Source organism: Eublepharis macularius, chromosome 4, assembly GCF_028583425.1.
Source record: "Eublepharis macularius isolate TG4126 chromosome 4, MPM_Emac_v1.0, whole genome shotgun sequence".
In the NCBI taxonomy this organism is placed as follows: Eukaryota; Metazoa; Chordata; class Lepidosauria; order Squamata; family Eublepharidae; genus Eublepharis; species Eublepharis macularius.
The window spans coordinates 170,493,905-170,521,844 of NC_072793.1; the positions used below are offsets into that span (position 1 = coordinate 170,493,905).

A 27,940-nucleotide genomic window follows, 5' to 3' on the forward strand; every position below is an offset into this window, starting at 1 on the left:
AGAGGAGGGACATTTGAACATACTTGGTAGCCAAATTCCCCCCCTCCTTTTGATCCCACAGATATGTTGAAATAGCTGTCAATGAAATAGTTAGATCAAAAAAAGAATTTTGGAACAAAATTTTGCTTTGATTATGATTCTGGGATGCCCAAATCATTTGTGATGGTCCAGTGATTATCAAGCCCTCCCCAACATTCCTGCCAGACAGCACACATTCATACACACTTAGAAATCTGTACTTGGCTTTTAGATGTGGAGCTAGCCTCACAGCAGGCCACTCGACATGGAGCGTTTTCGCAGCAACATTTGGTAAGCAACTATCTCTCCTCTGGCGCCGTGGTAGCTGTTGATCGCATTGCATAGTATTGGCTTGTGGGTTAAGGGTTGGTCCGAAGTGACTATTCATACCTTGCAGTGACACGTTAGTGAGAAGAGGGTAAAGAGGCCCTGAGAGCAGGTCATCTAACACAAAACAGGCAATTTTTAAATAGCCGGAAGATGGGAAGTTTCTTTCATTACAAGGAGTGCCTCAATTGATCCCCCACCAATTAATATGACTCTTTTATGTCAAAGAGATCAAAAAGCACCATTGTGTGGCATGTTTGGGAGTCTTAAACCGGTGCCATTGAGAATCGTGGAAAGCAGCTTCAGAGTGCACTAAATGAGGCAGGGGCTATTATGTGATGTGATGTGATGTTGACTCAAGGGGACTACAAGATCAAAATTCCCTTCCACTGTCATTGCGGGCCAGTAAGCTTTGTTCATGGAAAACGGAAAGGTTACCAGTCGGCTGAGATGTCATAGCTGGTATAATCTCTTCCGGTCTAGAGATGTAGGAAGAGAGATTTTCATATTCTGTGTTTTTTCCCGTTTCCAGAACACTTCTACAGCACCAACCCTTTCCCACCAAACTGGAAGCCTATTTACAATACATCCATCTAACACACCAATGGTGGCAAAATGTTTGTTCTATTTTGAAAACTGGATACTGTCTATGTTCATAGATTAAGAGGAGTTAGCCATGTTGGTTTGTAGTACCAAATTGGTTAAGATTCCAACAGCAACCCAAACGGCTAACCAACTTCATTTTTGCGTAAGCTTTAGAGAATCACAGTTCTCCTTGTCAGATACATGGAGTATCTGAAGTTGTCACGTCATTGAGGAGCAACTGGACTCTTTACTGTCACGATAATTTCTGCTGCACTTTCTTAAATTGGCCAAATATTGGGGGGGGGGGCAGTATAACTTCAATTGGAAATAAACAGCTTAATGAATGATCAGTCTTTTCTGTGGCTATTCAGGGAAATCTCCTCCCACAACCCTGTTGTAAAGCGCTGGCTGTGAAGAGGCGTGGGGAAGGAGAGTGTTTGTAAATTGGAAAGCCTAAATCCCCCATAGCTGCCATTCAACAGATAACAGAGGGAAACAAGATCATGAGGTCAAGGCAGGAAACGCCAAGCCAATAAATGTTCCTCATGCCATAACTTCCCACCTCCAGGTTTATTTACTTTTTAAGTGAAGGAGCCCTAGAAGAGGCCAGGGGGAAGAGGTGCGTTTACACATTCGCTGGAACCCTTCCCCCTCGGAATGGTCGGTCTTACTGACGAAGGAACATAGCTGTCAATGAAAGGGCAAGATCAGAGGATGGACTGAGGAGCTCCAGTTGATTGGAATCAGTTCTCTGTGCACTGAAAATTTCCCGAAAAAATTCTGCCCCAGCCGACACACCAAACAGCACACAGACACAGAGACACACACAACCACAAACAAATCTGCTTCTTTGAGCAATGCCAGGCTCACAGCAACTTTATCCAGAAAAAGTTTCCTAAGACAAGAAAAAATGGGATGGGCTTTGACTATTTCCATCTCAGTTTTGATCGCATTTACCGCTGCTCCTGGGGATTGTTCAACCGCCAACCCCCCCCCAACAGACTGCTAACCGGTCTCCTCCCCTTACTGAAATCTCTCTGGGAAATGATTGGATTGGGTCTTTTCAAGAACAGAGAGAATTTTAAATCTTCACTTGTTTTTGAGCCATGAGACGATGTGGTGATGATGATTCTGAGCTTTAAAAAAAAAGGGGGGGGGTTAAGTGCCAGAATCAAAAAGCACCACGGGTGTCCCATGCTGAAAACAGAGCCGAAGGGATTTCTTGCAGACTGGCCACCAGTTGCAGCGATCGGTCAAAACACTGCTCTTGATCGAGGGAAAATGCTTTGCTATACACAAGGTCTGAGCAGAACCACAAGTGACAAAAGGCACAGATTGGACACTTGTCAGCTTCCCTCAAGTTTTGATGGGAAATGTAGGCATCCTGGTCTCGCAGCTTCGCTCTCCGACTGCTGTCCAATGGACTTTTCAACTGTCACTTGTCCAACATTCCGCCAAGCGGCCTACATTTCCCGCCAAAACTTGGGGGAAACTGACAAGTGTCCAACCTGTGCCTTTTGTCACTTGTGGTTCTGCTCTGTGTGAGGGGCCTGAGAAAGGCCGGAAGGGAAACTTCGGCCCATAACAACCTCTCCTGTTCCAAGGCCGGGTCTCTAAAGTGGCTCCAAGGCAATTCCTCTGCTTGCAACCGCACAGTACTTTAGATTGGAGAGGGGAAACTGACAAGAGCCTTTGTGAACGCGAGGACGAAATACTCTTTGCACGCTCAGAGTAATCAGATAGCTAGCTTCTCCTCGAAGGGTCCTCACTAGAGGAGAAATTATGTCTGCAGAAGCACGGCTATCCCACCAATGCCTCTTCGGTAACTGCCCTCCTAGCAATTTTCCCTAGAACACCATTTTTTAAAAATTGTTGGTATTTGACGATTTACATCACCATAGAGAAGTCAATCTCCGATGACCCTTTCTGTTTATTCATCCCACGCTCCTCACCCCCCAACAGGCTCATTAACTGTCTCCTCCGCTGTTGAGAATCAACTTGGAGGGGGGAGGTTTGGTCGCTTCAAGGACAGAGAGACTTTTAACATCATCATTAATAAAAAAGAACCGGTATAATGCTGTGTTGATGTTTCTGGCCTTTAATGTTTTTTTTTAAACTTGGGGTTGAGTGCCACATTCTGGATGCAGCATGGGTAACCCATGCCAAAAGCAGAGCCGAAGGGATGGCTTGAAGGCTGTGTTCGGGTGGCAAAGATTTTTTTAAAGGACAGAGCTCCAGCGAGGAACAATGCTTTGCAGTTCACAAAAGCTGTGTGAGGGGCCTGAGAAAGGCCGGAAGGGAAACCTCGGCCTGTAACAACCTCTCTTGTTCCAAGGCCGGGTCTCTAAAGCTGTGAGGCTTTTGCGAGCTTTTTTACTGATAAGATATTGTGTCTCCGCCGCAACTTACCAGCCACAGTTGATACGGTAAATGAACTAGAGGCCCCTTGGCCGTCTTCGGGACCCATATTAGATCATTTCAACCCTCTTTTCGGGGAAGAGGTGGACAGGATTCTGCAGGTGGTATGGCCTACCACATGCCCCTTGGACCCGTGCCCGTCATGGCTGGTGAAGGCCAGTGTTGACGGGCTTCGGGATTCCTTGGAGGTGATTATAAACCTGTCCTTGAGCTCTGGGGTTTTTCCCAAGGCGCTGAAGGAAGCTGTGGTACGGCCTCTTCTGAAGAAATCATCATTAGATCCTGCTGACCTGCTCAATTACCGACTGGTTTCCAACCTTCCGTTTTTGGGTAAGGTGATTGAGCGGGCGGCAGAGAAGCAATAGCAGAATTTCCTGAAGGAGACCTTGGCCCTTGATCCCTTCCAGTCCAGTTTCCGCCCAGGACATGGGGTCGAGACACTGCTGGTCGCCCTCATGGACGATCTCTGCAGACATCTGGATCAGGGTGGATCAGCACTGCTGATTTTACTGGATCTGTCAGCAGCGTTTGATACGGTCGATCACGAGCTCTTGACCCACCGCCTTGCCGATGTGGGGATTCAGGGGACAGCACTGCAGTGGCTGGTCTCCTTTCTCCATGATCGGGGACAGAGGGTGGCGCTTGGGGAAAGAGTGTCATCTCGTAGGCCACTGGTATGTGGTGTGCCACAGGGAGCAATACTCTCTCCATTACTATTTAATATCTATATGCGCCCCCTCGCCCGGAGTTTCAGGCTTGGGTGTCACCAATACGCGGATGACACCCAGCTTTATCTGTTGTTGGACGGGCGGCCTGGATCGGCCCCTGATGCCTTGGAGTGTGCTTTTGAGGCTGTGGCTGGTTGGTTGAGACAAAGTCGGCTGAAATTGAATCCCACGAAGACGGAGGTCCTGTATGTGAATCGTGGGGAGATGGCTTTGGGACCCCGGCTTCCTACACTTGATGGGGCACTGCTTACGCTGGCCCCGAGAGTGAGGAGCCTGGGGGTGATTCTGGATCCCTCCCTGAAGATGGAGGACCAGATCACTGCAGTTGCCAGGTCTTCCTTTTATTATCTTCAGCAGGCCAGGCAGCTTGCCCCTTATTTGTCTCCCCGTGACTTGACTACAGTGGTCCAAGCAATGGTCACCTCTAGGCTGGACTACTGTAACGCGCTCTACGCTGGGCTTCCCATGGGCCTGATCTGGCGGTTACAGCTGGTACAGAATGCAGCAGCGCGGGTCATTGCTGGAGCACTGGTGTGGGAGCATATTACACCGGTGCTACGCCAGCGGCATTGGTTGCCAGTGGAGTACCGAATCAGGCTCAAGGTTTTGGTGTTAACCTACAAAGCCCTATGCGGACTCGGACCGACGTAACTACGGGACTGTCTCTCACCATATGAGCCCCGGAGGACTCTCCGATCCAGTGGAAACATCTTTTAAGTGTCCCTGGCCCTAGGGAGGCCTGCCTGGTGTTGACCAGGGCCAGGGCCTTTTCGGTCCTGGCCCCGGCCTGGTGGAATGCTCTGTCTTGCGAGACAAGGGCCCGGCAAGATTTGCTTGCATTTCGCCGGGCCTGTAAGACAGAGCTATTCCGCCAGGCATATGGCTGACGCTGGGCGGTGCCCCCCCCCGTGGAGGGGGGGTTTAAATCATCGCCCCTATGTTTTAAAATGTTTTACATGTACTCTTTAATGTTTTTAAATGTTTTTAATGGTATGTGTAATTTGTATTTTGTTATCCACCCTGAGCCTGCGAAAGCGGGGAGGGCGGAATATAAATATAATAAATTAAATTAAAGTGGCCCCAAGGCAATTCCTTCAGCACTGCGCTCTGCTTGCAACCGCACAGTACTTTAGATTGGAGAGGGGAAACTGACAAGAGCCTTTGTGAACGCGAGGACGAAATACTCTTTGCATGCTCAGAGTAATCAGATAACAAGATCTGAGGGAGGGTGGTGGCTTGCATTTGGTTATTACTCCATAGAAACTCCCTCTTTTCAATTTGAATCGCTAAACCTGGGGCTGGGGAGGGAGTGCGAACTGGACAATATTTTCCCTTTAAACATTACATTGTAGACCTCCTTCGAGCATAGCGGAGGGAGCATAGTTATGATCAGCGGGAACTGGCGAGTGGCTGTTCATCTGGCAGCTTTCAGCATCCTTTGTGCAGGAAAATATTTGGGAGGGAAAGGGAAGAGGCGGCTGGAGCAAATCCGCCCCAAGGAGACGGACAGGGCTTCCCAATGCACCCTGGGTCCTTGTTTGGGCCGCTCCCTGAGCGCACCCTTCCGTCCACCATCCCTCCCTCCCTCCCATCATCTTGCTGGCCTGCCCCTGGTGCTCGACGGCAGGCAACACTGGTTGAGTTTGCAGCGGAAGGAGCTGCTGTGCCTCGGACTGGGGATTCCCCATGCATCTCCACCACTTGGTTTTTTCCCTCTCCCTCCCTGCGGGGGTGGCTGAGCTGGGGAGGGGGTTAGGGCGGATTCCAAGTAGTGGGAGTAGGCGATGAGTCGGAGAAATAATGACACCCATAAAACTGACACGGCTGGTGCTGGGGAACTAGATTTCCTGAGTCACAGCAATCTCATTCAGATACCCAATGACAAGTCCAGTAGCACGGTCTGACCGAGACCACTGGCAATGTTAGTGGAGTGGGTAAAAGCCATATCCCGATTATTTGAAATACATCCTCATGCACTCATTTAAATTTTAATATAGAGACAAAATCAAAAGGCTGTCATATTATGTATCATGTCCTAGTCAACAGACAGCAACAAAACAGTCATGCATCTCCCAATCCGTGGATATGCCACGGCACAGAAATATGCTCTAAAACTTACGTCTCCTCATGGATCCTCTTGATTCTTAAAATGGTTAAACCAAAATCTACCATACAACAACAACTTTATTGATTACTGCTGTATGGAGCATTGGCCTGGCATCTGGGCAGGATCCCCGTTGGCATCGTAGGCCTGGCTGCCAACCGATGCATCACCCGCCAGCCTACCGCTGGCACCTCAGCACATGTCGTTCCGTCGCCGGCCCAGCCTGGTGACCCTTGCTTACATTGCCACAAATGGGACCAAAAAAACCAGCCGCCCACCACTTCATGGCACCACCACGGGGCAAAGATGAGGATCTGAAGCACGGGTCGTCAGGGATCCTCTTGATTTTTACACAGGGCCACCCAAAGTCCACCATACAATCCGAGACTATGTCCAGGCCACAAATGGGACCAAAATCTTCGGCCATCCACCGCTTTGTGCTACCGCCTCAGTGCAGAGATATGATTAAAAAGCACAGATCCTTAGGGATCCTTTTGATTTTTAAATCGGGATACCCATATTCCAGCATACAATTTCAGATCACGTACACTGCCATAAATGGGACAAAAAAAAAATCAGCCTTCAACCGCACAGTGCAAAAGCATGTTTCAAAAGCGCGGATCCTCATGGATCCTCTAGATTTTTATGGTGGGCCACCCATACTCCACCATTCGATTCCAGAACATGTCCATTGCTACAAATGGAACCAAGAAATTCACCCATCCACTGCTTCATGGCAGAATATGAAAATCTCTCTTCCTGCATCGCTAGACCGGAAGAGATTATACCAGCCACGATATCTCAGCCGACTGGTAACCTTTCGGTTTTCCATGAACAAAGCTTACTGGCCCGCAATGACAGTGGAAGGGAATTTTGATCTTGTAGTCCCCTTGAGTCAACATCACATCACATAATGGCCCCTGCTTGCCCCCCCCCTCCATTTTCTGCTGGAACTGAAAATTGTTGGTAGGTATGGGGGGGTGGAAGAGGGGGGGGAAAGAAGTGTTTGAAAACTGTGCTATGAAGGGAACCGTCCTGCATCGAAGCAGCTGTAATATTAGAGCTACTCTCCCAAGTGATCCCATGGCTTCTGTATACCGATCGTAGTGCCACATCCCCAGACAGCTGGTCGCTCAGCATGGGTTGTGCAGGCCGCTAGGAAGCTGGCACAGTGGCGAAGAGCAGGTAATGCTCTAATTTCCCCTGTGCAGATGCGGCCAGGAATATCTTAATGTATTGGTGTGCTGGCAGGCAAGAGGGAGTGCAGCCTTGCCTAACTATCAGCGCGCGAAAAAAGAGAGAGAGGGACTCGACTTGGACAAACCCGGGCTTAGGAACTGTCCTCTCTTCGTTCCCTTTTGCTGAGATTGGAGCGGCTTAAGCACCCCTAAATATAAAATTATAAATACGCGACCAATGCTTAGGGGACAGTCTGCTACTCCAGGGAAACAGAGCATACAGAACCGTTGAGTGACCATCTTTCTTCATCTCCGTCCCCCACCCCCACCCCCGCATTAAATTCAGTAATTAAATAAGAGCAGTATAACCCGGTGAGCTGGCTCTTCTCCCCAAACTATGACCTCTCCACGTTCCACAATAAAATCCAGGTTTTTGGCAAATTTTATGATGGCCGTTCCGCTTCCCCTTCACTCCCTCACCCCCCCACTACACTCTACAAGGGGGATTAATGAGCTTTGCAATGCTAACATTTTGAATGAAACACAAACTATCTAGAGGGGAAATTACTTAGAGCGCCTCCTGGTGGTTATTTAAGGAAAAGGTTTTCTGAAAGAAAAATTATTGGCGAGACGGTTTGAGCATGTGCAAAATGGAGGAGCAGGATGGGATGCTGCCTCCCGTCTTGGAGGTGATTGGGAGAAACTCGTGGAATCTTGAACACAGGGAAAGGCGCGGTGTGGCCGCTCCGGGCGAGTGGACAGCAAAGCAACAGATAAGCACGTGTATGGTTGTCTGTTTTCTCTCTCTTTCCCATCTCTCCAGGGAGAAGCCCAGTCTGGAAGGCGATAAACAGTTTGCAGTTCTGCGGTGCCATTACGGAGGGATCATTCTGAGGTGAAAATGGAGCAGCAAGGCCCCACAGGCCCCAGATCAGGGGAAGGATCAGAGGGGCGAGGAAAACCCCCTCAGGTTGTCCAGGCTGGGAGTATGAAGGAATTCCTGGAACAGAGACTGGGAGATCCAGTCGATCAGCATGCAGGGCAGGGTTCCCTTGAGCAGTGGGAAGCCCAGTGGCAGGAGTTCCTCAGGACATTAGACTCTCCTCGTTCTCAGTGGAGAATCCCACTCTTGCCACGTAAGCCTTCACCCTGGGACGATGCCAAGGCCTTTTTGGCCTCCTTTGAGCAAGTGGCTGATGCCTGTCAGTGGCCCCAGGAAGCGTGGATCACGCGACTCCTGCCAGCACTCAGTGGAGAAGCTGAGATAGCCTTCAACAGGATGGATGGCAGAGACAAAGAGGATTATGGGAAAGTGAAAGCAGCCATCTTGAAAATGGATGCACTGATGCGGGAGAAGCAGCATCAGCAGTTCAGGCATTTCTGCTACCAGGAGGCCGAGGGGCCACGGGAGGCTTGCTGTCAGCTCCGGGAAATGTGCCGTGGGTGGCTGAGAGTGGAGAATCACAGCAAGGAGCAGATCCTGGAGCTCTTGATCCTGGAGCAGCTGCTGACTGTCCTGCCCCCGGAGATCCAGAGCTGGGTGAGAGAAACTGGCCCTGAGAGCTGCTCCCAGGCCGTGGCCCTGGCCGAGGAGTTCCTCTTAAGGCAGCAGGAGGCCAAGAGGCAGGAGAAGCAGGTGAGGCCCTTCTGCTGTGTGGGTCCTGAGTGTGGGAGGGCCTGGAGTGGAGCAGGGGCTGAGATTGCTGCCCGTCTCAATAGGGAGAAGAGGAATGCCAGGGCATGGTGGAGTGGTCTGTTCCCTTGTTTCCCTGCAAGTTCAGTCCAGAGTTTTTTGGGTGAGGAGGGATTTCCAGTTGGGGAGTCAGTCTTTGGTCAGTGTTGATAGGGTGACCCTCCCCCTGAAAAAAGAGGTCTTGGGTTTCTAGGTGCTTTAGATTCCTGCACCTTGCCATTATGAATGGGTCTAATTCGCATAAATGGCCAGATCTTTGTTGTTAAATGTATTACAAGTTTTTTATTTTGTTTCATTGTCTATAGTCCACCTTTCTCATTGAGACTCCAGGGGCATCATGCAGTATAATCAATGGCTATACATTCACTAAACAAAACAATAGGGTACGGATTGCAGAAATTCAAAAACAAGGAGAAATCTGATAAAGAGTTGAAAGTCGGCTGAAACAAAGCATAAACAATTTAATGTGACTTATTAATCAATCCAGAAAGAACACCAAAGGAGCATATTTGAAGCCACGGAGAGTATCCAGTAGTATAGTCTACAGTCCCTATCCCTTTCCCAATGCATCTGTCGGAACATTTTACTTATAGCACAGCCCTATTATCTGAGAAAAAAGCCCTCCTGAATAATTTGATTTTGCATAATTTGCAGAAAGCCAGGAGGGAGGAAGCTTTCATGACCTCGTCAGGCAGGCCATTCCATAAGGCGGAAGCCACAACTGAGAATGCACATCTATGGACAGTCGTTGATTTTGCCCATTTGCAGGGCAGCACCTACAGAAGGCCCTGCTCAGATAAGCAGAGCGGCAGTGATGAACTATAGGGCGAGAGACTTTCCTCTCCCTGGCATTTATTAATTTATTGGCAAGTTTTTTACCCCACCTTTTTGCCTGCATGGGGCCACCAAGGTGGCAAACGAATTAAAACATACCATTTATATCTCATCTCAAAAGCCGTTAAAAACACAAATACATCATTCTATTTTATTTATTTATTTCAGACTTTTATAGTGCACCTTTCTCACTGAGACTCAAGGTGAATTACATAATGTGAGATTAGTACAATCAGTAGCAAGGATATTTCCATAAACAATGCCATAAGGTAAATAAATACAAGTTTACAAAGACATAGAATTAGCAAGGATCCAATACAGAGTTGAAGAACTGCTGAAAGAGAACATAAGCAATTCGAGGACTGACATTCAACAACGTGAAGCACAGGCCCCTACAAGATCGGAGTAAAAAGCCTTTTTGAATAATTTGGTTTTGCATCATTTGCGGAAAGCCAGGAGAGGGGGGGGGGCTCTTCTGACCTCCTCAGGCAGGCCGTTCCACTGGGGAGGGGCCATTAAAAAACCAGAGCTTAAAATGAATACAAAATGATAAAAACAACAGTTAACATATTGTGGAGGAAGGACAAATCACTGGGGCAATACTGAGTGCAAAAAGAAAGTCTTCACCCACTTGTCGAGGATGGCAACAGAAGGGGGCAGGGTGAAAGTCCCTGGGAAGAGAGCCCCTGAGCTTTGATGCCACTACTGAGAAGGCCCTCTCCCAGGTCGCCGCCCGCCTAATCTCGGATGGTAACAGCACCTGAATCCAGGCCTCTGAAGATGGCCACAGTAGGCACGTAGGGGTTCATGAGGGAGTGGGTATGTTGGTTCTAAACCAAGCATGGAAACAAATAGGAAGCCAGTGTAGATGAGCCAGGAGGCTAACTGCTCGCAGCTGGTAAAAGGTACCCCTGGCCACTGTCGCCACCTGCTCATCTAGCAGTAGTCCTGCATCCAAGAGCACCCGCAAGCTATGGACCGGCTCCGTCAAAGGAGTGCAACCCCATCCAGAACAGGCGACGCTGTAGATCCTGGTCAGATCTTTCACTCAACAATAGCACTTCTGTCTTTTCCGGATTGAGCATCAGTTTATTAACTCGCTTCCACTCCAAAACTGCCTCCAGCCACTGGTTGCGGGTTTCTGCAGTGCGAGATGCTGCCACATCTTATAGCATATTGGTAGCAGCCCAGCCCAAATCTCCTGATGACCTCTCCCAGTGGTTTCATGTAGATGTTAAAGAGCATGGGGGACAAGAGCATGTGCAGGACCTCACAGGCCAAAGGCCCAGGGGGTGAGCAGCAGCCCTCCAGCACTGCCTTCTGAACTCTACAGACCAGATAGCACCACAACCTCGGTATAAGGTGCCCCCCATCCCAGTCCAGAAAGATGCTCCAGGTGGATACCATAATGAACGGTATCGAAAGCTGCTGAGAGGTCCAGGAAAATCAATGAGCTGCACGCCCTCTTGCTATCTGCTGGTGCAGGTCAGCTACCAGGGCAAAGGAGGCTGTTTCAGGACCATATCTAGGCTGGAAAGGATCCAAACATTTTGCCAGCTCCAGGAAAGCCCGAAGTTGTCCAGCCACCATCCTTTCAATTACCTTTCTCAAGAATGGACCATTTGAGACTAATGTTATTAAGAGCTTCTGCATCCAAGGTAGTCTTCTTTAGGAGAGGGCACACCACAGCCCGTTTCAAGGCTGGGACAACGACTGCCTCTTTCAAGGAGGCGATAACTACCTCTTAGAATCATAGAGTTGGAAGGGACCATACAGACCATCTAGTCCAGCCCCTTGCCCAGTGCAGGATCAGCCTAAAGTATCTCTGACAAGTATTCATCCAGCCTCCTCTTGAAAACTGCCAGTGAGGGGGAGATTACCACCTCACTAGGCAGCTGATTCCACTTTTGAACTACTCTGACTGTGAAAAAGTTTTTGCTAATATCCAGCCGGTACCTTTGTGCATGTAATTTAAGCCCATTGCTTCAGGTTTTACCCTCTGCTGCCAACTGGAACAGCTCCTTGCCCTCCTCCAAATGACAGCCTTTCAAATATTTAAAGAGAGCAATCATGTCCCCCCTCATCCTCCTCTTCTACAAACTAAACATTCCCAAGGCCCTCAGCCTTTCCTTGTAGGGCTCAGACTCCAGACCCCTGATCATTCTCGTCGCTCTCCTCTGCACCCGCTCGATTTTGGCCACATCCTTTTTGAAGTGAGGCCTCCAGAACTGCATACAATACTCCAGATGTGGCCTGACCAAGGCAGTATAGAGAGGGGCTATGACCTCCTGCGATTTCGACGCTATGGCCCCTTTGATACAACCCAAGTTTGAATTAGCCTTTTTTGCCACCGCATCACACTGACTGCTCATATTCAGTTTACAGTCCACTCTTACCCCAAGATCCCTTTCACATATACTACTGCCCAGAAGTGTATCCCCCATCCAGTATTTGTGCTTCCCCTTTTTGTGGCCCAGATGTAATACTGTGCACTTGCCTTTGTTGAACTGCATCCTATTCACAGCTGCCCACTTCTCCAGAGTATTCAGGTTTTGTTGAATGTTAATTCTGTCTTCTTGGGTGTTTGCTACTCCTCCCAATTTGGTATCATCAGCAAATTTAATGAGCAGCCCTTCGACTCCTTCATCCAGATCATTGATAAAAATATTGAAAAGCACCGGGCCCAAAACCGAGCCCTGCGGCACCCCACTGGACACCTCCCTCCAATCTGATGAAATGCCGTTGACCACCACTCTTTGAGTGCGGTCCTCCAACCAGTTCCCTATCCACCGAACTGCCCTATAGTCTACTCCACAGTCTTCCAGTTTGCCTATCAGAATGTCATGGGGGACCTTATCAAAAGCTTTACTGAAATCCAGATAAATCACGTCAACAGAGTTCCCCCGATCCAGTAAGCTGGTCACTCGATCAAAGAAGGAAACCAGGTTGGTCTGGCAAGACCTGTTAGGAACAAAACCATGCTGACTTCCCCGGATCACTGAGCGGTCCTTCAGATGCTTACAGATTGATCCCTTTAAAATCTGTTCTAATATCTTCCCAGCAACAGAAGTCAGACTGACTGACTGGTAGTTTCCCGGGTCATCCTTCTTCCCTTTCTTAAAGATTCGCTCTTCGCTCATTCGCTCTTCTCCAATCTTGTGGCACATCCCCAGTCCTCCAGGAGGCCTTGAAGATGATGGACAGGGGTTCTACAAGTTCTCTGGAAAGTTCTTTCCGCACTCTTGGGTGCACCCCATCCGTCCCAGGGGATTTGTATTTATCCAGTGCAGCCAGATGCCTCTCCACAACCTCTCTGTCAATGTCAATTATCCACTCAGGTGTCCTGCCACATTTTCTGCTATCTCTAGATGTGCCTGAGTTCTTCAGGGAGAAAACCGAGGCAAAAAAGTCATTAAGCCTGTCTACTTTTTCTCTGTCCTGCATCAGAGGTTCTCCATCTACTCCCAACAGCGGTCCAATTGCCTTTTTTACCTTGTGTTTGCTTCTCACATATCTGTAGAAGTTTTTCTTATTGTAGCGAGCCCTCCTGGCCAGACCATCTCGTACTGAGCTTTGGCCTCTCTTATGGCTGATTTGCAGTACCTAGTAACCCTCATATACTCCTCTTTAGAGGTCTGTCCTTCTCTCCATTCCCTGAACATTTCCTTTTTCTCCCTTAGCTTATTCTGGAGCTCTCTGTGCATTCACATCAGTTTCTTGGAGCCCTTACCATGTTTCCGTCTTGCTTGGATAGTGAGGGCTTGAGCTTGCAACAGCTCGTGTTTGAGAAGGGCCCACCCTTCACTCGCTCCTTTCCCTTCCAGCACACTTCCCCACAGAATGACTCTCATCAAGACTCTGAGTTCATCGAAGTTGCCCCTACGAAAATCTAACCCAAGAGTCTGGCTACGAACTTCCTTGGCTCCCCACAGCAACTGGAATTCAAGAAGGACATGGTCACTTGCCCCTAAGGTCCCCACCACCTTCAGCTAGCTACACCCGGCTGCTTCAGATTGGTTTTGTTTTGTAATGTGGTGCTTAACATTTTCAATATTCCTCAAGGAAGGTGGTGGGGACCTTCTTGAAGCCGGTCAGGCAGCCCCCCACCCTGGGCTGATTTAATTAAGCAGGAAGGGCAAGAGTCAGACAGGCAAATGGGAGGCATCAAACCTCCAAGATCTGATATGAGGGACCAAGGCCACAAAGGGCCCGGTATTTGATAGCCAAAACTTTGACTTGAGCTCCATAACTGATGGGAAGCCGATGGAGTGACTGCTGAATGGGAGCAATATGAATGCCTCAACTAGCTCCGATAATAATTGAGTTGCATCGTTCTGCACTGACCTGAGTCCCCAGTCTGGCTTTGAGCTGCTCCTGTTTCTTTTAATATCATTTATTTTCAGTTTCTATTCAAATTTTGGAGTACATTCAGAAGTCAAAACCCGAATCGTTCTCAGTATCTCTGACCCTGCCTAACCAATTATTCTTCCTTCCAGGCTGCTTCAGGTTGGTTTTGTTTTGTAATGTGGTGTTTAACATTTTCAGTATTCCTCAAGGAAACCTTGTCCTGTTTCATCCGTATTGCATGCCAATTTAATCTGCAACATTCTGGGAGGAACAATGCCAGAACTTCACTCCTCACGCCAAACCCTTTCCCTCTGAGCTGACATTGTCCCTCTCTGCTTTTGTAGGTGTGCTTGGAGGAGGTGGCTGCAAGTGTCCCGGAGGCAGGCCAGGATCCCTCTGAGGATGAACAGAGGCAGCTCGTGATAGAAGTGAAGGAAGAGGCAGATGGAGAGGCCAGCCCGCTGGGTGAGGAGGGAGTGGGAGGCCTTCTGGGGCCTGAGATCGGGGAGGCTTGCAAGCGCCTCCCGGGGTTGAGCTTGGTAGTGGCTCCTTCTCTCCTTTCAAGGGATGCTTCATGTCCTCAGAATCTCCAGAGTATTCTAGGAAAACGGGCTGGTGACTTAAGAAGAGCCCTTCTGACTGAGACCAAAGGGCCACCCACTCTTTCCTACTGGCATCACCAAGATACATCCAGGCATCCCTGGTTTAATTCACTGGACGAGGTCCTGCCTCCTCCCCTGATTCTCAGAGGCTGTGAAAACCATTAACACAAATCTTGTGGAATCACAGGACTGGATTTTATGACAAGTTTTTGTACTTAACCATCAATCGCAGAAAATGAGAAGATGTCCATAGCAGGTCAGATATAAAGGGTAGTGGAAGGAATCTTTAACCTCCTTTCTCCTTTAATGTCCATATGGGGAGTTTTGGGGAGGGGAGGGAAAGGCAGAAATAAACCCAGTCTCATTGCAGGACCAGACAAGGCAAAAGGTGTAGCTGGCTGCTTAGTTTGGAATTGAGGGATGCTCTGAGGGAAGAATCCAAAAACACTCCAGGAGTTGGGAGTGATGAGTTTGAGACTTTGTTTCTTGCAAGGCTGTTGACTGGATCTCTCTCCTTATTCCAGCAGAAAGCAAAGAGGAGACAGCCAGCGAGTTACGTGGGTTATCACTGGAAAAGGACAAGAATGAAGGTTCAGAAGCAGGGATCCAGAAGGGGGATCCAGATGGAATCAAAAGGAAGGAGGGAAACAACACAGTTGAGGAGAGGGATAAACCCATTCCTTGTCCAGGAGGGGACTTCCAAGAGACCCCAGTCCAAGAAGAAAGGCCAGCCGAAAAGAGAAGGAAGGAAGGCCTCCATGCTAGCCAGAGAATCCGCTCCAGGGAAACGGAGAATGAAAGTGTGGCTTTTGGAGAGACCTCCATTCAGAAAGTGAGTGTTGTTTCCGGGGGACAGATTCACTCAGGCGAGAAACCATATTATTGCCAGGAGTGTGAAAAGAGCTTCAGCCGGAGAACAGCCCTTACTTCTCATCAAAGAATCCACTCAGGTGAGGCGCCATGTGAAACACTCGTGCGTGCGGAATGATCTTCTGACATGCAGCAGGCTTTAATGTACATTTAGGGTGTCCATAAAGGTGCATTTCAATGGACAGCAGGAGGAAGCCACTGAAATGTTCTGAATGTGAGAGAACTTCCAGTGCAGATCCCTTGAGTGACAGGTCACTTGCTAATGTCTTCCCTCCCTTTATTCCCACAGGGGATAATCAAGAGAACGAGGAAGATGAGGAACTGCATCAGCTACCACCAGATAAAACCAGGAATCAAGAGCTGAAAGGAAACTTCAGGAATCGAGGCGGACGCAAGAGGCAGAAAGGAAGCCACATGGTGCAGAAGAGGTTTAAAGCCGTTCCTTATCAAGGAGGGGATTTCTGTGAAGTAATTCACACATCAAAGGAAACATACAAATGCTTGGAGTGTGGACTGCGCTTCTCAGATCAAACCCAGTATGATACTCATTTGCGAACGCACAATGGAAAGAAGACCTATAAATGCTTGGAGTGTGGAAAGAGCTTCATGTGGAGATCAAATCTCTTTAGACACCGCAGAATCCATAGAGGAGAGAAGCCTTTCGAATGCTCAGAGTGTGGAAAGAACTTTAACTATAGTGGCAATCTTCATCGGCATCTAAGAACCCACACAGGGGAGAAGCCTTTCGAATGCTCAGAGTGTGGAAAGAAATTCAGTCAGAGTTCCCATCTTCAACGGCATCTAAGATCCCACACAGGGGAGAAGCCTTTTGAATGCTCAGAGTGTGGAAAGAAATTCAGTCGCAGTTCCCATCTTCAACGGCATCTAAGAACCCACATGGGGGGGATGCCTTTTGAATGCTCAGAGTGTGGAAAGAAATTCATTGGGAAATCTTTCTTGCAACGACATCAGAGAAAACACATAGCTGCTCAGCCTGTGACAAGAGCTCTTCTTGCTTTTCACACCTCATAGAGAACCACAGAGTCCACACAGCGCTGAAACCATAGCAATGCTTACAAAGAGTTTGCATCTGCACAGGAACTTTACTGCAACTCAACAACAACAAGTAAAACTGGGAAGAAGCAGTGCAAATGCTGGGACTGTGGAAAGAGCTTTAGCCCAGAGTGAAACCTCAGATAGATCTCATGGGGAAGAAAGCAAGCGTGTGCTGTGAGGTTGGAAGGAGGTTCAAGATAAGCTTCGCCCTCCTTAATCCTTAATCATTAAGGAATCCATATAGGGAAGAAACCTCATAAGTGCATCTCGTTTCATCTAGACTGAACTATTGTACTTGGGGATACTCATGAAGAGTGCAGCTAGTGCAGGATGCTGCGGCCAGACTGCTGGCTGGAGCCAACTACCGGGACTATGAGACCGTAGTATTTCTGCAATTGCACTGGCTGCTAATCCCTCCTGAGCGAAATTCAATGTGTTGGCTCTATCCTTTAAAGCTCTATATGGCTTTGGATCAAGGTAACTGCAAGAACGACTTCTCTTATCCATGCCTGTCCAGGAGTTACGATCACAGGGAGAGGCCCTCCTCATTGTTCCATCAACCAGAGAAGTGTCATTGGTGAGAGGGCCTTTTCAGTGGCAGCCCCATGACTATGGAACAATCTCCACAACGTTCACCTGGCCCCCTCACTGTTGATCTTCAGGAGGCAACTGAAGACTTTTCATTCAATATGACCTCTGATTAGCTAGTATTTACTTACTGGTGTTTTAAAAGTATGATTTTAAATTGGTTTTGATACGTTTTAATATTTACTTTGTAGTTTATATTGTAAGCCGTCTTGAGTTCCATGAGATGGAAAGGAGGCTAATAAATGTTTTAAATAAACAAAGGCTCATGTTCCTCTGAGAATCCAAACAAGGGTAAACCTTTCCAATCGTTGGTACCAACGAGGCTTTTCTGTGCTTGCCCAGGTGTCAAATGCTCTGAAAGTAGTTAAATGAAGAAGGGCCTTTTTAGTGGTGTCCCTTTTGTCTGAATCCTGCAACTGCAAAAAAATCTGCCAAGCTAACTCTTTCTGACATCTGCAGGGAAAAACATTACAATTTTCCAAATCCTGTGGAGAGGGAGGGAGGGAGCACAGATATCTGCAGCCTGTCTGGGACTTGTGTAAAACAGCCAGCTTCCCTAATTTCCAAATGGTACTTTCTGGGGGAGACTCATCTTGCCGGAAATGTGTGATGGATTGTTAAATACAGAAATCCCAGGACTTTGCTGATTTATGAGAGAACTTGGATTGGTTGGGTGCCAAATTTCCACTTCTTGTTTAGTGCAGAAATAATCTAGTCACACTCTAGAATCGTTCTCAAAAAATGAACAATTCAAATCTTTCATTTATAGGAGAAAAACCCTACTAATACGTCCATATCTGGCTGTCTTATATGTTTAAACACCCAAATGTGGTTTCCTTCTCAGCTGCTTCAGCGGCTACGAAGGAAGCCCTGCTCTGGGAAAGAGAGAGTGGTTGGAGAGTGCTTTTGCTGATTCTCTGTTGATACCTTAGATGTTGTTAACCTTCTCTGTCAACTAGCAAAGATGGTAACTGGGGGCACCATCTTCCAGTGGCTCCGGTGGTGAAGTGAGGCACATTCATGCAAACCGTGTTTCCCTTCCGTGGCCCAACAAGAAGAGAGAAGTGCCGCTCCGTGAGGAAGTTGCACGCTTTGGGTGTGACAGGGAGGCCTTTGGGGTTAAGGGCTTGGAGAACCTTCTGACATCAAGCCAGGGGTGGGTGGGTGGAAATCTTGGCAAGAACCAGAAGTGGGTGGTTGTGCACAGAAGAGTCAAGAAACGAAACAAACAACTGGACGTAGGCAGGAACTGGTCACGAGCTACTTCTCTGTTCCCAAGGCATTTCCCCATCACCAGTTGTGCGTTCCTTACCCAGGTTTATGGCAGGGTTTGGGAGCAGCAGCTGCTTCCATGGCTGTGAAGGAAAACCTGATCTGGGAAAGGGAGACGGGGTGGCAAGAAGCATTGCCAACGCCAGGTTGGGAAATTTCTGGAGACTTGAGGGGTGGGACCTGGGAAGGATGGGGTGGTGGGATGAGAGAGAGCTCAGTGGTGAAGTGATGCCATGCAGTCCACCTCTAAAGAAGCCATTTTCTCCAGGGGAACCGCCCTGCAGGAGAACTGGTCACAGGGCATGCAGGAATCATGAGGCTCTTCCAAATGTGGCGAATGTGTGTTCTCCACTGGCTGAGAGTTTTCCTAAAACATCGTAAAGCGTTTGGTACTCCGTGGCATTTGAAAGAGGGTGCCGCTTTTCATTTTTTGCCTAATTCTACACTTGGCGACAAAGCCTCCAGGCATGAACAAACTTCCGGCTTGGGGAAGACTTCCAGAGAACTCGGAAACTAGCAGACTGTAAAGTGTTGACTGATTGGAATCAGAGCTATTGGGCAGGGGGTGTTCTTTTTAAGATGAATTCGCGATCAACACAGCTGCACGTAACTTCTTCGAGGAGGGTGCCTGGGCCCCACTGAAGACCTCAAAAGAAGCGCCACCCGAAGCTCTTCTTTCGCAGCGGCCTCTACGCCCCTCCCAGGAGGGACCCGGGCCCTGCGCTCGTAGGACCAGCCAGGCTCCGCCCCAGCGCTTCCCCAGGGACCGAGGCCGAAGGGGGCGCCCCTTCCTCGCCAGAAGCTGAAGGAAAGGCACGAGTCGCTGTAAGGGGCGGGGCGGGAAGAGTAAATTGTCAGCCAGGGGGCGGGGTCGCGTCTCCGAGGGCGGCTGCGAAAGGGGGCGGGGAAACCCTCAGCCCCTCCTCCTTTGGGGTCCGGGTTTTGCCTGCCGGAGAGCGGGAGGGTCGGGGCCGGAGCCGGGCAAGGTAAAGCGCGGCGCGGCGGGGAGGGAGAAAGGGAGGCGAGGCGCCCCCAGGACGGGCAGCCCTGCCGGGGGATGGAGGGGCGAGCTGGACCCCGGGAGGGGGAGCGGGGAGGGGGCCTGCCCTCCCTGGGTCTCCTCAGAGCTGAAGGCGAACTGGGTCCCGCGCGGAGTCTGTCTGCGGGGCAGAAGGTGAGGCTGGGGGGGGGGGGAGAATTCCAGCATTTGCTCGCCTGAAAGAGATCTTTTCCCGGTGATGGTCAATGGGATTCCTTTGGAGCAGGGGGAGGTGTGCCAATACAGCCCCGATGAGGGCGACCCAGCAGGGCCCTTCCTTGGGGCTGAGGGGAGATGTTGCATGACAATGGGATTCTTGTGGGGTCTTCAATTGCCCGTCCTGCAAAATCCCTTTTGCCTCCTGATTCGTGGCTTGTTCATGCCCCGCAGTGGGCAGGAGAGGAGAGTCCAAAATGGAGAAGTGGGGTGTGGGGAAAGGTCGGGATCCCCTTTACTTCATGGTGAGCTCCTCACAGCAAGATTTTTTAAGTTTTATTTTTATTATATTTATGTCATTTATAGTCCACCTTTCCCACTGAGACTCAAGGCGGATCACACAGTGTTAGATCAGTACAATCAGTAGCAAGGACAAGGGTAGGCATTTCCATACAATGGGAAGGACATTTCCATAAACAAAATCAAAAAGAGTCCAGTAGCACCTTTAAGACTAACCAATTTTATTGTAGCATAAGCTTTCGAGAATCAAGTTCTCTTTGTCATATGCATGGTACAGAGACTGGTCAAATATAGGAGGGGGGAGGAGGGGAGGAGAGAGAAGATGCAGTTAGGGGGGGAGAGGGAGGGTGAAACCAAAACATTCCTTTGCTAGTAAATGTAAACATCTCCTTTTGGTGTGGGGGTCAGTTGGCTTGGGTGAGGCTTCAAAGGAGTTTGCCGTGTTAGTTTGCAGCAGTAAAACAGCTGCTACAAACTAACAGGGCAAACTCCTTTGAAGCCAACTGATCCCCACACCAAAAGGAGATGTTTACATATACTAGCAAAGGAATGTTTTGGTTGCACCCTCCCCCCCTAATTGCCTCTTCTCTCTCCTCCCCTTCTCCTCCCTCCTCTTCTATATTTGACCAGTCTCTGTATCAGGCATCTGACAAAGAGAACTTGATTCTCGAAAGCTTATGCTACAATAAAATTGGTTAGTCTTAAAGGTGCTACTGGACTCTTTTTGATTTTGCTACCACAGACTAACATGGCTAACTCCTCTGCATCTTTGGTGGGTACTGTAGTCTCAAAAATGCTTGTTGTAAATCTCTTAAGTGTGAGTCTCGGTCGAGAGCATTGGAGCAGATACGGTTGTAACGTAAGGCTTGGCTGTAGACAATAGACCGAGTGGTATGTTTAGGGTGGTAGCTGGAGGCATGTAGATATGAGTATCGGTTTGTTGGTTTCCGGTATAAAGTGGTATTTATTCGTCCATTACGTAGTTGTACAGTGGTGTCCAGGAAGTGTACCTGTTGTGTAGAGTGGTCCAGGCTTAGGTTGATAGTAGGGTGAAAGTTATTGAAGTCCTGATGAAATCTCTCAAGGGCTTCCTTCTCATGGGTCCAAATGATGAAGATGTCATCCAGGAATCTTAAGTATAGTAGTGGTTCTGACATTAGAAATGGAAACGTCCAGAAACCAGTGGGGGAACATTTCAATCTAGAAGGACATTCCATCAAAGACTTAAAGGTCGCTGTAGTTCAACAGAAACCTTTCAAAAACAAAATCCAAGGCTGCTGAATTGGAATTCATATGCAAATTTGACTCTGTCAAGCTGGGACTGAATAGGGACTATGAATGGTTATCTCATTATCACAGGTAACAGATTTCCAAAATGTGGCTATCCGTGAACAACCCCACCAACAATGAGAGAAGGCTCCTACCTCATTGCAACCCTTCCAACACAGGGGAGAGCAAGAGGATGACATTGTAGACAATCTTTTAGGCGTCAAGTGCCACCTGTGAATAATTTTAAACGATTGGAGTCTTACAGAAATTACTTTTGATGTAAATATTGAAGATGACCAGATTTCCTCCCATTTTTCCTGTGTTTTTTCGATATTGCAATCCTGATGCCATTTGGATTGGCAAGGTAAATCAGTACTTTTTAAACAAGAGAGCAGAATAGCATATAGTTTAGATACCATCCCCTTGTTCTCCCTCCGTGTATAGTTTAAAATTTGTTCAAAATCAGTCAAAGGGGTACTCATAACTTTTTAAAGATTTATACTCTCTGTCATGTTTTTAATCTGCATGTAAACATACCAATGAATTTTCTTTTGCGTTTTATTTTCCAGTTCTTGTTTTGACATAATATCTTTCCCAGAAGTTATGTCTATAAACCTATTGAGTTGCATATCTTTGAGGACCAAGTTATAAGTACTGTTTTTTCCTGGTGGAAACCATGTTTGATTGTGAAAAGAAGAGAATCTTGAAATCTTAGGAACTATTTTATCTCTTATTAAATCCCATTCTGATAGTACTGCTGACAGTAATATGTTATTATTTAATGGAGGGCGATCCTTTCTTTGATTCCAAATCAAGTCACCAACTGAGAATGATTTTGGGAGTGAACACAATGGTATATTCCAACTAGAGATTTCAGGTGCTGATAAGAGTTGTAGAATGTTAAACAGACTAACTGCTTTTTGGTAAATTGCCAAGTCAGGAAAGTTTAAACCTCCTTTTGAATGTTTCAACGAGAGGATATTAAAAGAGACCCGTGGAGATTTGTTTTGCCACAAAAATCTATTCAGAATTGATTGCCATTTTTTCAATTGGGTTGTTGATATTTTCACCGGAATAGATCTAAACAGGAATAGAAGTTTTGGTACATAGAAGGATTTAATTATGTGGAATCTATCCCACCAAGAAAGGTTCAGTTTTTTCTTATTTTGCATATCTGATTTTATGTCTGAAATTATTTTATCATGATTAAGTTTAATAAGATCATTTACATCCACTGATATTTTAATACCTAGATAAGTTAACTGTTTATTAGTCCATTGGAAGTTATATGAGTTTTTTATCTGATTTATCTTGTGACTAGGCAAATTCACTGACAAAATTTGGGATTTTTCTTGATTTACTATCAGTCCTGAAATTCTACCAAAGATTTCTAAAAGGTGATGTAAATGCTTTAAAGACTGATTGGGGTTTTTCAGATAGAGCAACATATCGTCAGCGAATAAGCTGATTTTATATTTGGATGTCCCTATATCTATACCATTTATGGAGTCATTTTCTCTAATCGCTATCGCTAGCGGCTCAAGGGCGATGGCAAACAGTATAGGTGACAGCGGGCATCCCTGCCTAGTTCCACGTCCAATGTTGACTGCCCATTTACCTTGATATTTGCTTTTGGTTGATTATAGATAGATTGGATTATAGATCGCCAAAGTTCATCATTTGCATAGTTTTAATTAGGTATTTGATTTCAACTGAATCAAAGGCCTTTTCCACATCTAAGGACAGAAAGGCTGCTTCTATTTTTTTGAGTTTACAATGAGCCAGGAGATTTAAAGTTCTATGAATGTTATTAGTTATGTCACGTTTTGGGATGAAGCCTGCTTGATCTGAGTGGATATATTTGTCTATAAAGGTATTAAGACGTTTTGTCATTATTGCAGTAAGGAGTTTGTAGTCGTGATTAAGTATTGAGATAGGCCTGTAAGAAGCTGGATTTAATGGATCTTTACCGTGCTTTAGAATGATTATTATCGTAGCCATTTCCCAAGTAGGTGGTGTTTTCCCTGATGTTACTATTGCGTTGCATGTCTTTGTTAGGTGAATGGTTAGTAACTTTGCATATTTTTTATAAAATTCGACAGGGAACCCATCTGGACCTGACATTTTATTATTTTTGGCATTTTTTATAGCTTCTAAGATTTCTTGTTGGGCAATTGGTCTTTCTAGAAATTCTCTATCTGCCATAGTTAATTTACAGTACAGGGTTGAAGGATTGCCGAAACAGAACATAATCCATTCTAGGATGGACATTAGAGACAACATGAAGCACAAGCAGTATATACAAGTACATATTCAAAGCAACAGATAATATGTAAAGCAACATAATGGCGGAGCCCATGGTTCCCAACTCATTGGCGAAACATCCGAGACCCCCTCCCTATAATACCGCCCTCCGATCTGAGTAAAAAGCCTTTTTGAATCATTCAGTTTTGCATTGTTTGCGGAAAGCCAAGAGTGTGGGAGCTCTCCTGGCCTCCTCAAGCAGGCTGTTCCATAGGGTAGGGGCCCCATGTCTTCTTAACTGGAGTGGCCTGGGGCTCTTTTGGGGAAGGAGGGACTGCAGCCTGTAAGGAGCTAGGCAGAGGGAGCACAATCCCCAAGTATTGCAGTTGCTACATTGGCTCCGGATACATTTCTGGCCCTGACTGGGAAACTTGTAGGCCTGCCTCAGCTGGCATCCTCTGCACTAACATCTGTGCCCATCTGACCCGGACCTTTTGAAGGGCCTGCCCTACAACTCAAGATCAGCAGCTGCCCATGCAGAGCCTTCTTTGTGAAGGCCCTGGCAGGTGAAGTAGCTTGCCTGGCAATGTGTCCCACCGGAAGACATTTCTCAGGAGCGTAAAAAGGATCTTTTCAGATGGATGTTTCATTGAGGGGATATTGTTGTGATTTTCATCATTTATGACAGATAATTAATCATTTTTAAAATTATTGATTGTATCATGTCTTTTACCTTACCAAGAAAGGGGTGGGGTTGAAGGAAATGGAATAAAAAAAGTTGTGAGGGGACCAGTACACTAGAAACTGAGTGTGTCTGTTTTTTCTCTTTCTTTCTCGTCTCTCCAGGGAGAAGCCCCGTCTGGAAGGTGATAAACAGATTCGAGAGTTTGCAGTTCTGCAGTGCCATTACGGAGGGATCGTTCTGAGGTGAAAATGGAGCAGCAAGGCCCCACAGGCCCCAGATCAGGGGAAGGATCAGAGGGGAGAGGAAAACCCCCTCAGGTTGTCCAGGCTGGGAGTATGAAGGAATTCCTGGAACAGAGACTGGGAGATCCAGTCGATCAGCATGCAGGGCAGGGTTCCCTTTCCCTTGAGCAGTGGGAAGCCCAGTGGCAGGAGTTCCTCAGGACATTAGAGTCTACTCATTCTCAGTGGAGAATCCCACTCTTGCCATGTAAACCTTCACCCTGGGACGATGCCAAGGCCTTTTTGGCCTCCTTTGAGCAAGTGGCTGATGCCTGTCAGTGGCCCCAGGAAGCGTGGATCACGCGACTCCTGCCAGCACTCAGTGGAGAAGCTGAGATAGCCTTCAACAGGATGGATGGCAGAGACAAAGAGGATTATGGGAAAGTGAAAGCAGCCATCTTGAAAATGGATGCACTGATCCGGGAGAAGCAGAGTCAGCGGTTCAGGCATTTCTGCTACCAGGAGGCCGAGGGGCCACGGGAGGCTTGCAGTCAGCTCCGGGAAATGTGCCGTGGGTGGCTGAGAGTGGAGAATCACAGCAAGGAGCAGATCCTGGAGCAGCTACTGAACATCCTACCCCTGGAGATCCAGCGCTTGGTGAGGGAGACCGGCCCTGAGAGCTGCTCCCAGGCCGTGGCCCTGGCTGAAGAGTTCCTCTTACGGCAGCAGGAGGCCAAGAGGCAGGAGAAGCAGGTGAGGCCCTTCTGCTGTGTGGGTCCTGAGTGTGGGAGGGCCTGGGGTGGAGCAGGGGCTGAGATTGCTGCCCGTCTCAATAGGGAGAAGAGGAATGCCAGGGCATGGTGGCGTGGCCTCAGTCCAGAGTTTTTGGATGAGGGGGACCTCTCAGTCAGGGAGTCGGTCTTTGATCAATGTTGATGGGGTGACCCTCCCCATGAAAGAGGTTCCAGGTGCTCTCGGTTCCTGTACCGTGCCATCTCCGTGGGTGACAGGCTTGGGGCACCATCTGCAGGTTTTAACCATGTGTGAAAATGGAGATCACAAGGTTTTAGGCCTTGAGAGAGATTTTGTCCAAAGTTTGGTTCATGAAACATTTTAACACTAACAAGTATTTTGGTCAATAAGGGAAGGCGACAGAAGAGAACTGTTCTATTATGAATGGGTCTAATTCCCATAAATGGCCCTCCTGAAAATTTGGTTTTGCAGAAATCCAGGCGAGAGGGTGCTTTCCTGACCTCTTCAGGCAGGCCATTCCATAAGAGGGAGACCCCAACCGAGAATGCCCATGTACGGGCAGTCGTTGATTTTGCCCATTTGCAGAGTGGCCCCTACAGAAGGCCCTGCTCAGATGAGCAACGTTGCAGTGACGAAGCATAGGAAGGGAGGCATTCCTCCCAATAGTGTTTGTTTGTTTGTTTGTTGGCAAGATATTTATCCCACCTTTTTGCCTACATGAAGCCACCAAAGTGGCGAACCAATTAAACCATCTAATTTAAATCTCATCTTTAAAACCATTAAGAACAACACATGGCCTCAAAATTAATAAATCCAAGTCTGAAATTTACCCTGTTAATCTAACCCCAGCCATACCTTCACATATAGCTTCTACTTTTGTATACCACTGGATTTGTAATAATTGGGACTATTTAGGTATCACGATTCCCTTAAATTTAACCAATCTAAAAGATTCTAATTTTGAACCCCTGGAGGTAAGGGTTAAAAATAAGTTTAAGGGTTGGGACAAGTTAAATTTGTCCTGGGCTGAAAAAATACTGCTAGTCAAATCCATGATTTTACCTCTTTTCTTATTTAACTTTCGTATGCTGCCTATTCATCTCATGGATCAAGATATCCAGTCATGGCAAAGTCTCATAAATAAATGTATCTGGGCTAAGAAACGCCCTAGAATCAACTTCTCAACCATGAAACGTGCCTCCAGTAGAGGTGGATTGGCTATACCTGATTTAAAACATCATTATATAGCGAATTAATTAATTTAATTAATCAAGTAGCAAATATAGTGCTTTTGTTAAATCCTACAGAAAATTTAGACTGGAGCTATGCTGAAACAACACACATTTCCCCACATGACATAATCTGGACAGATCATAAAAGCAGACCAGTTCAAACATTTACTAATCCTTTTCTGAAATCTACTCTAATAACTTGGGGGACAGGGTAAGGCACTATCTAGCCCCCACTCCTTCTCCGTTATCATCCTTCCTGGACCACTCTTGGTTTCCACCTGGAAAGGATTTAATCTCATTCCAGAAATGGAAGATACTTAAGAAAAGTAGAATTAGGGATATAACCAAACAAGGGGCCATCCTAAGTAAAGGGCAAATTGAAAAAGATGCCGCTGATACCTTGCCATGGTACCAGTACTTACAACTGACACCTTATAAGCAGCCAACCAATTGCGAATGCTTTAAAACGTGAGCGAACAGATTTTGAGTTCCTGCTAAAACAAACCTCATCTCAACGTAAGGGACTTATAGCAAGAATTTATTCCATTTTAAACCTAAAAAATAAACATCCACCCTTAAAATACCAAATGAAATGGAATAGGGATTGCAAGAACAAACTAACAGACAACCAGTGGGCCCTGATTTGGTCAGACAGACACCTAAACACTAAAGCAATCAATATTAAAATGTCATCTTTTAAAATAATACCGAGATGGTACGTGACACCTATTTCCCTCCATCACCTTAATCCTACTATACCCCCGCTTTGTTGGAAGCAATGCGGCCAATTGGAGATTATATTCATCTCTGGTGGACGTTCCCTAAAATGCAGTCATTCAGGGACGTAATCTTGAGGTCTGTTACAGAGATCACAGGCTATGATGTACCTAAAAATCCTGAGACAATCCTGCCGGGTCTCTGGGAAGACCCAAGAGTACGAACGATCAGGAGAAACTTACTACTCTTGTTATTAGCTGCAGCGAAAATGCTTCTTGCATTATACTGGAAACAAGGCAGACTTCCAAAATTGCAGCAGTGGTACCAGAAAGTGTGGGATATCTTCACCATAGAGAAAATCTTCACTCTGCTGATAATCCACAGCATCATTCAACCTTCTTTACACGATGGATGCCTTTTTTGAACCATCTTCATGCTACCAATCAACTGCTGAATGCAGATATAAACACTTTCAGCTTTTTGGCAATCTTATGATTCTTCTCTCGTATTGTACCTTCTCTAACAATAATGTACTTTTCAGTGATAGCTGATCTCTTATTGGCTGTTCCAAGGTTCACTGGTTATGTTTTTTGAATGTTATGTGTAAATTTTTGTTTAAATTATTATGTATTCCAGAAAATCAGAAAATAAAAAGTTCAAAAAAAAAGAACAACACATAAATACATAATATTATTTTATTTATT

General features: G+C 47.0%; 2 protein-coding genes across 4 annotated transcripts in view; both read left to right on the forward strand.

Moving 5' to 3' along the window:
* The window catches only part of LOC129328667 (zinc finger protein 420-like), a 39,358-nt gene that overhangs the window by 2,827 nt on the left and 8,591 nt on the right, over window positions 1-27,940 (forward strand). For 2 of the 3 annotated variants that reach the window (XM_054977884.1, XM_054977885.1), the window contains exons 2-3: window positions 8,182-8,994; window positions 14,577-14,697. In XM_054977884.1, coding sequence (XP_054833859.1) covers window positions 8,260-8,994; window positions 14,577-14,697 — 856 coding nt within the window. In that variant the 5' untranslated portion in view covers window positions 8,182-8,259. Of the gene's footprint in view, window positions 1-8,009; window positions 8,995-14,576; window positions 14,698-27,940 lie in introns of those variants that run through there. The other variant, XM_054977883.1, reaches the window with a different exon arrangement.
* On the forward strand, window positions 19,541-27,882 carry LOC129328748 (uncharacterized). Its single transcript, XM_054978027.1, has 3 exons — window positions 19,541-19,606; window positions 24,475-25,287; window positions 27,494-27,882. Exons 2-3 carry the CDS (start codon window positions 24,562-24,564, stop codon window positions 27,587-27,589), a joined length of 822 nt encoding a protein of 273 aa, XP_054834002.1. The 5' UTR covers window positions 19,541-19,606; window positions 24,475-24,561; the 3' UTR covers window positions 27,590-27,882.

Coding starts and splice junctions, on each gene's coding strand:
- LOC129328748 (XM_054978027.1), top strand. CDS start 24,562: ATGGAGCAGCAAGGCCCCACAGGCCCCAGATCAGGGGAAGGATCAGAG. Junction 25,288..27,493: donor CCAAGAGGCAGGAGAAGCAG/GTGAGGCCCTTC, acceptor TCTTGTTATTAG/CTGCAGCGAAAATGCTTCTT.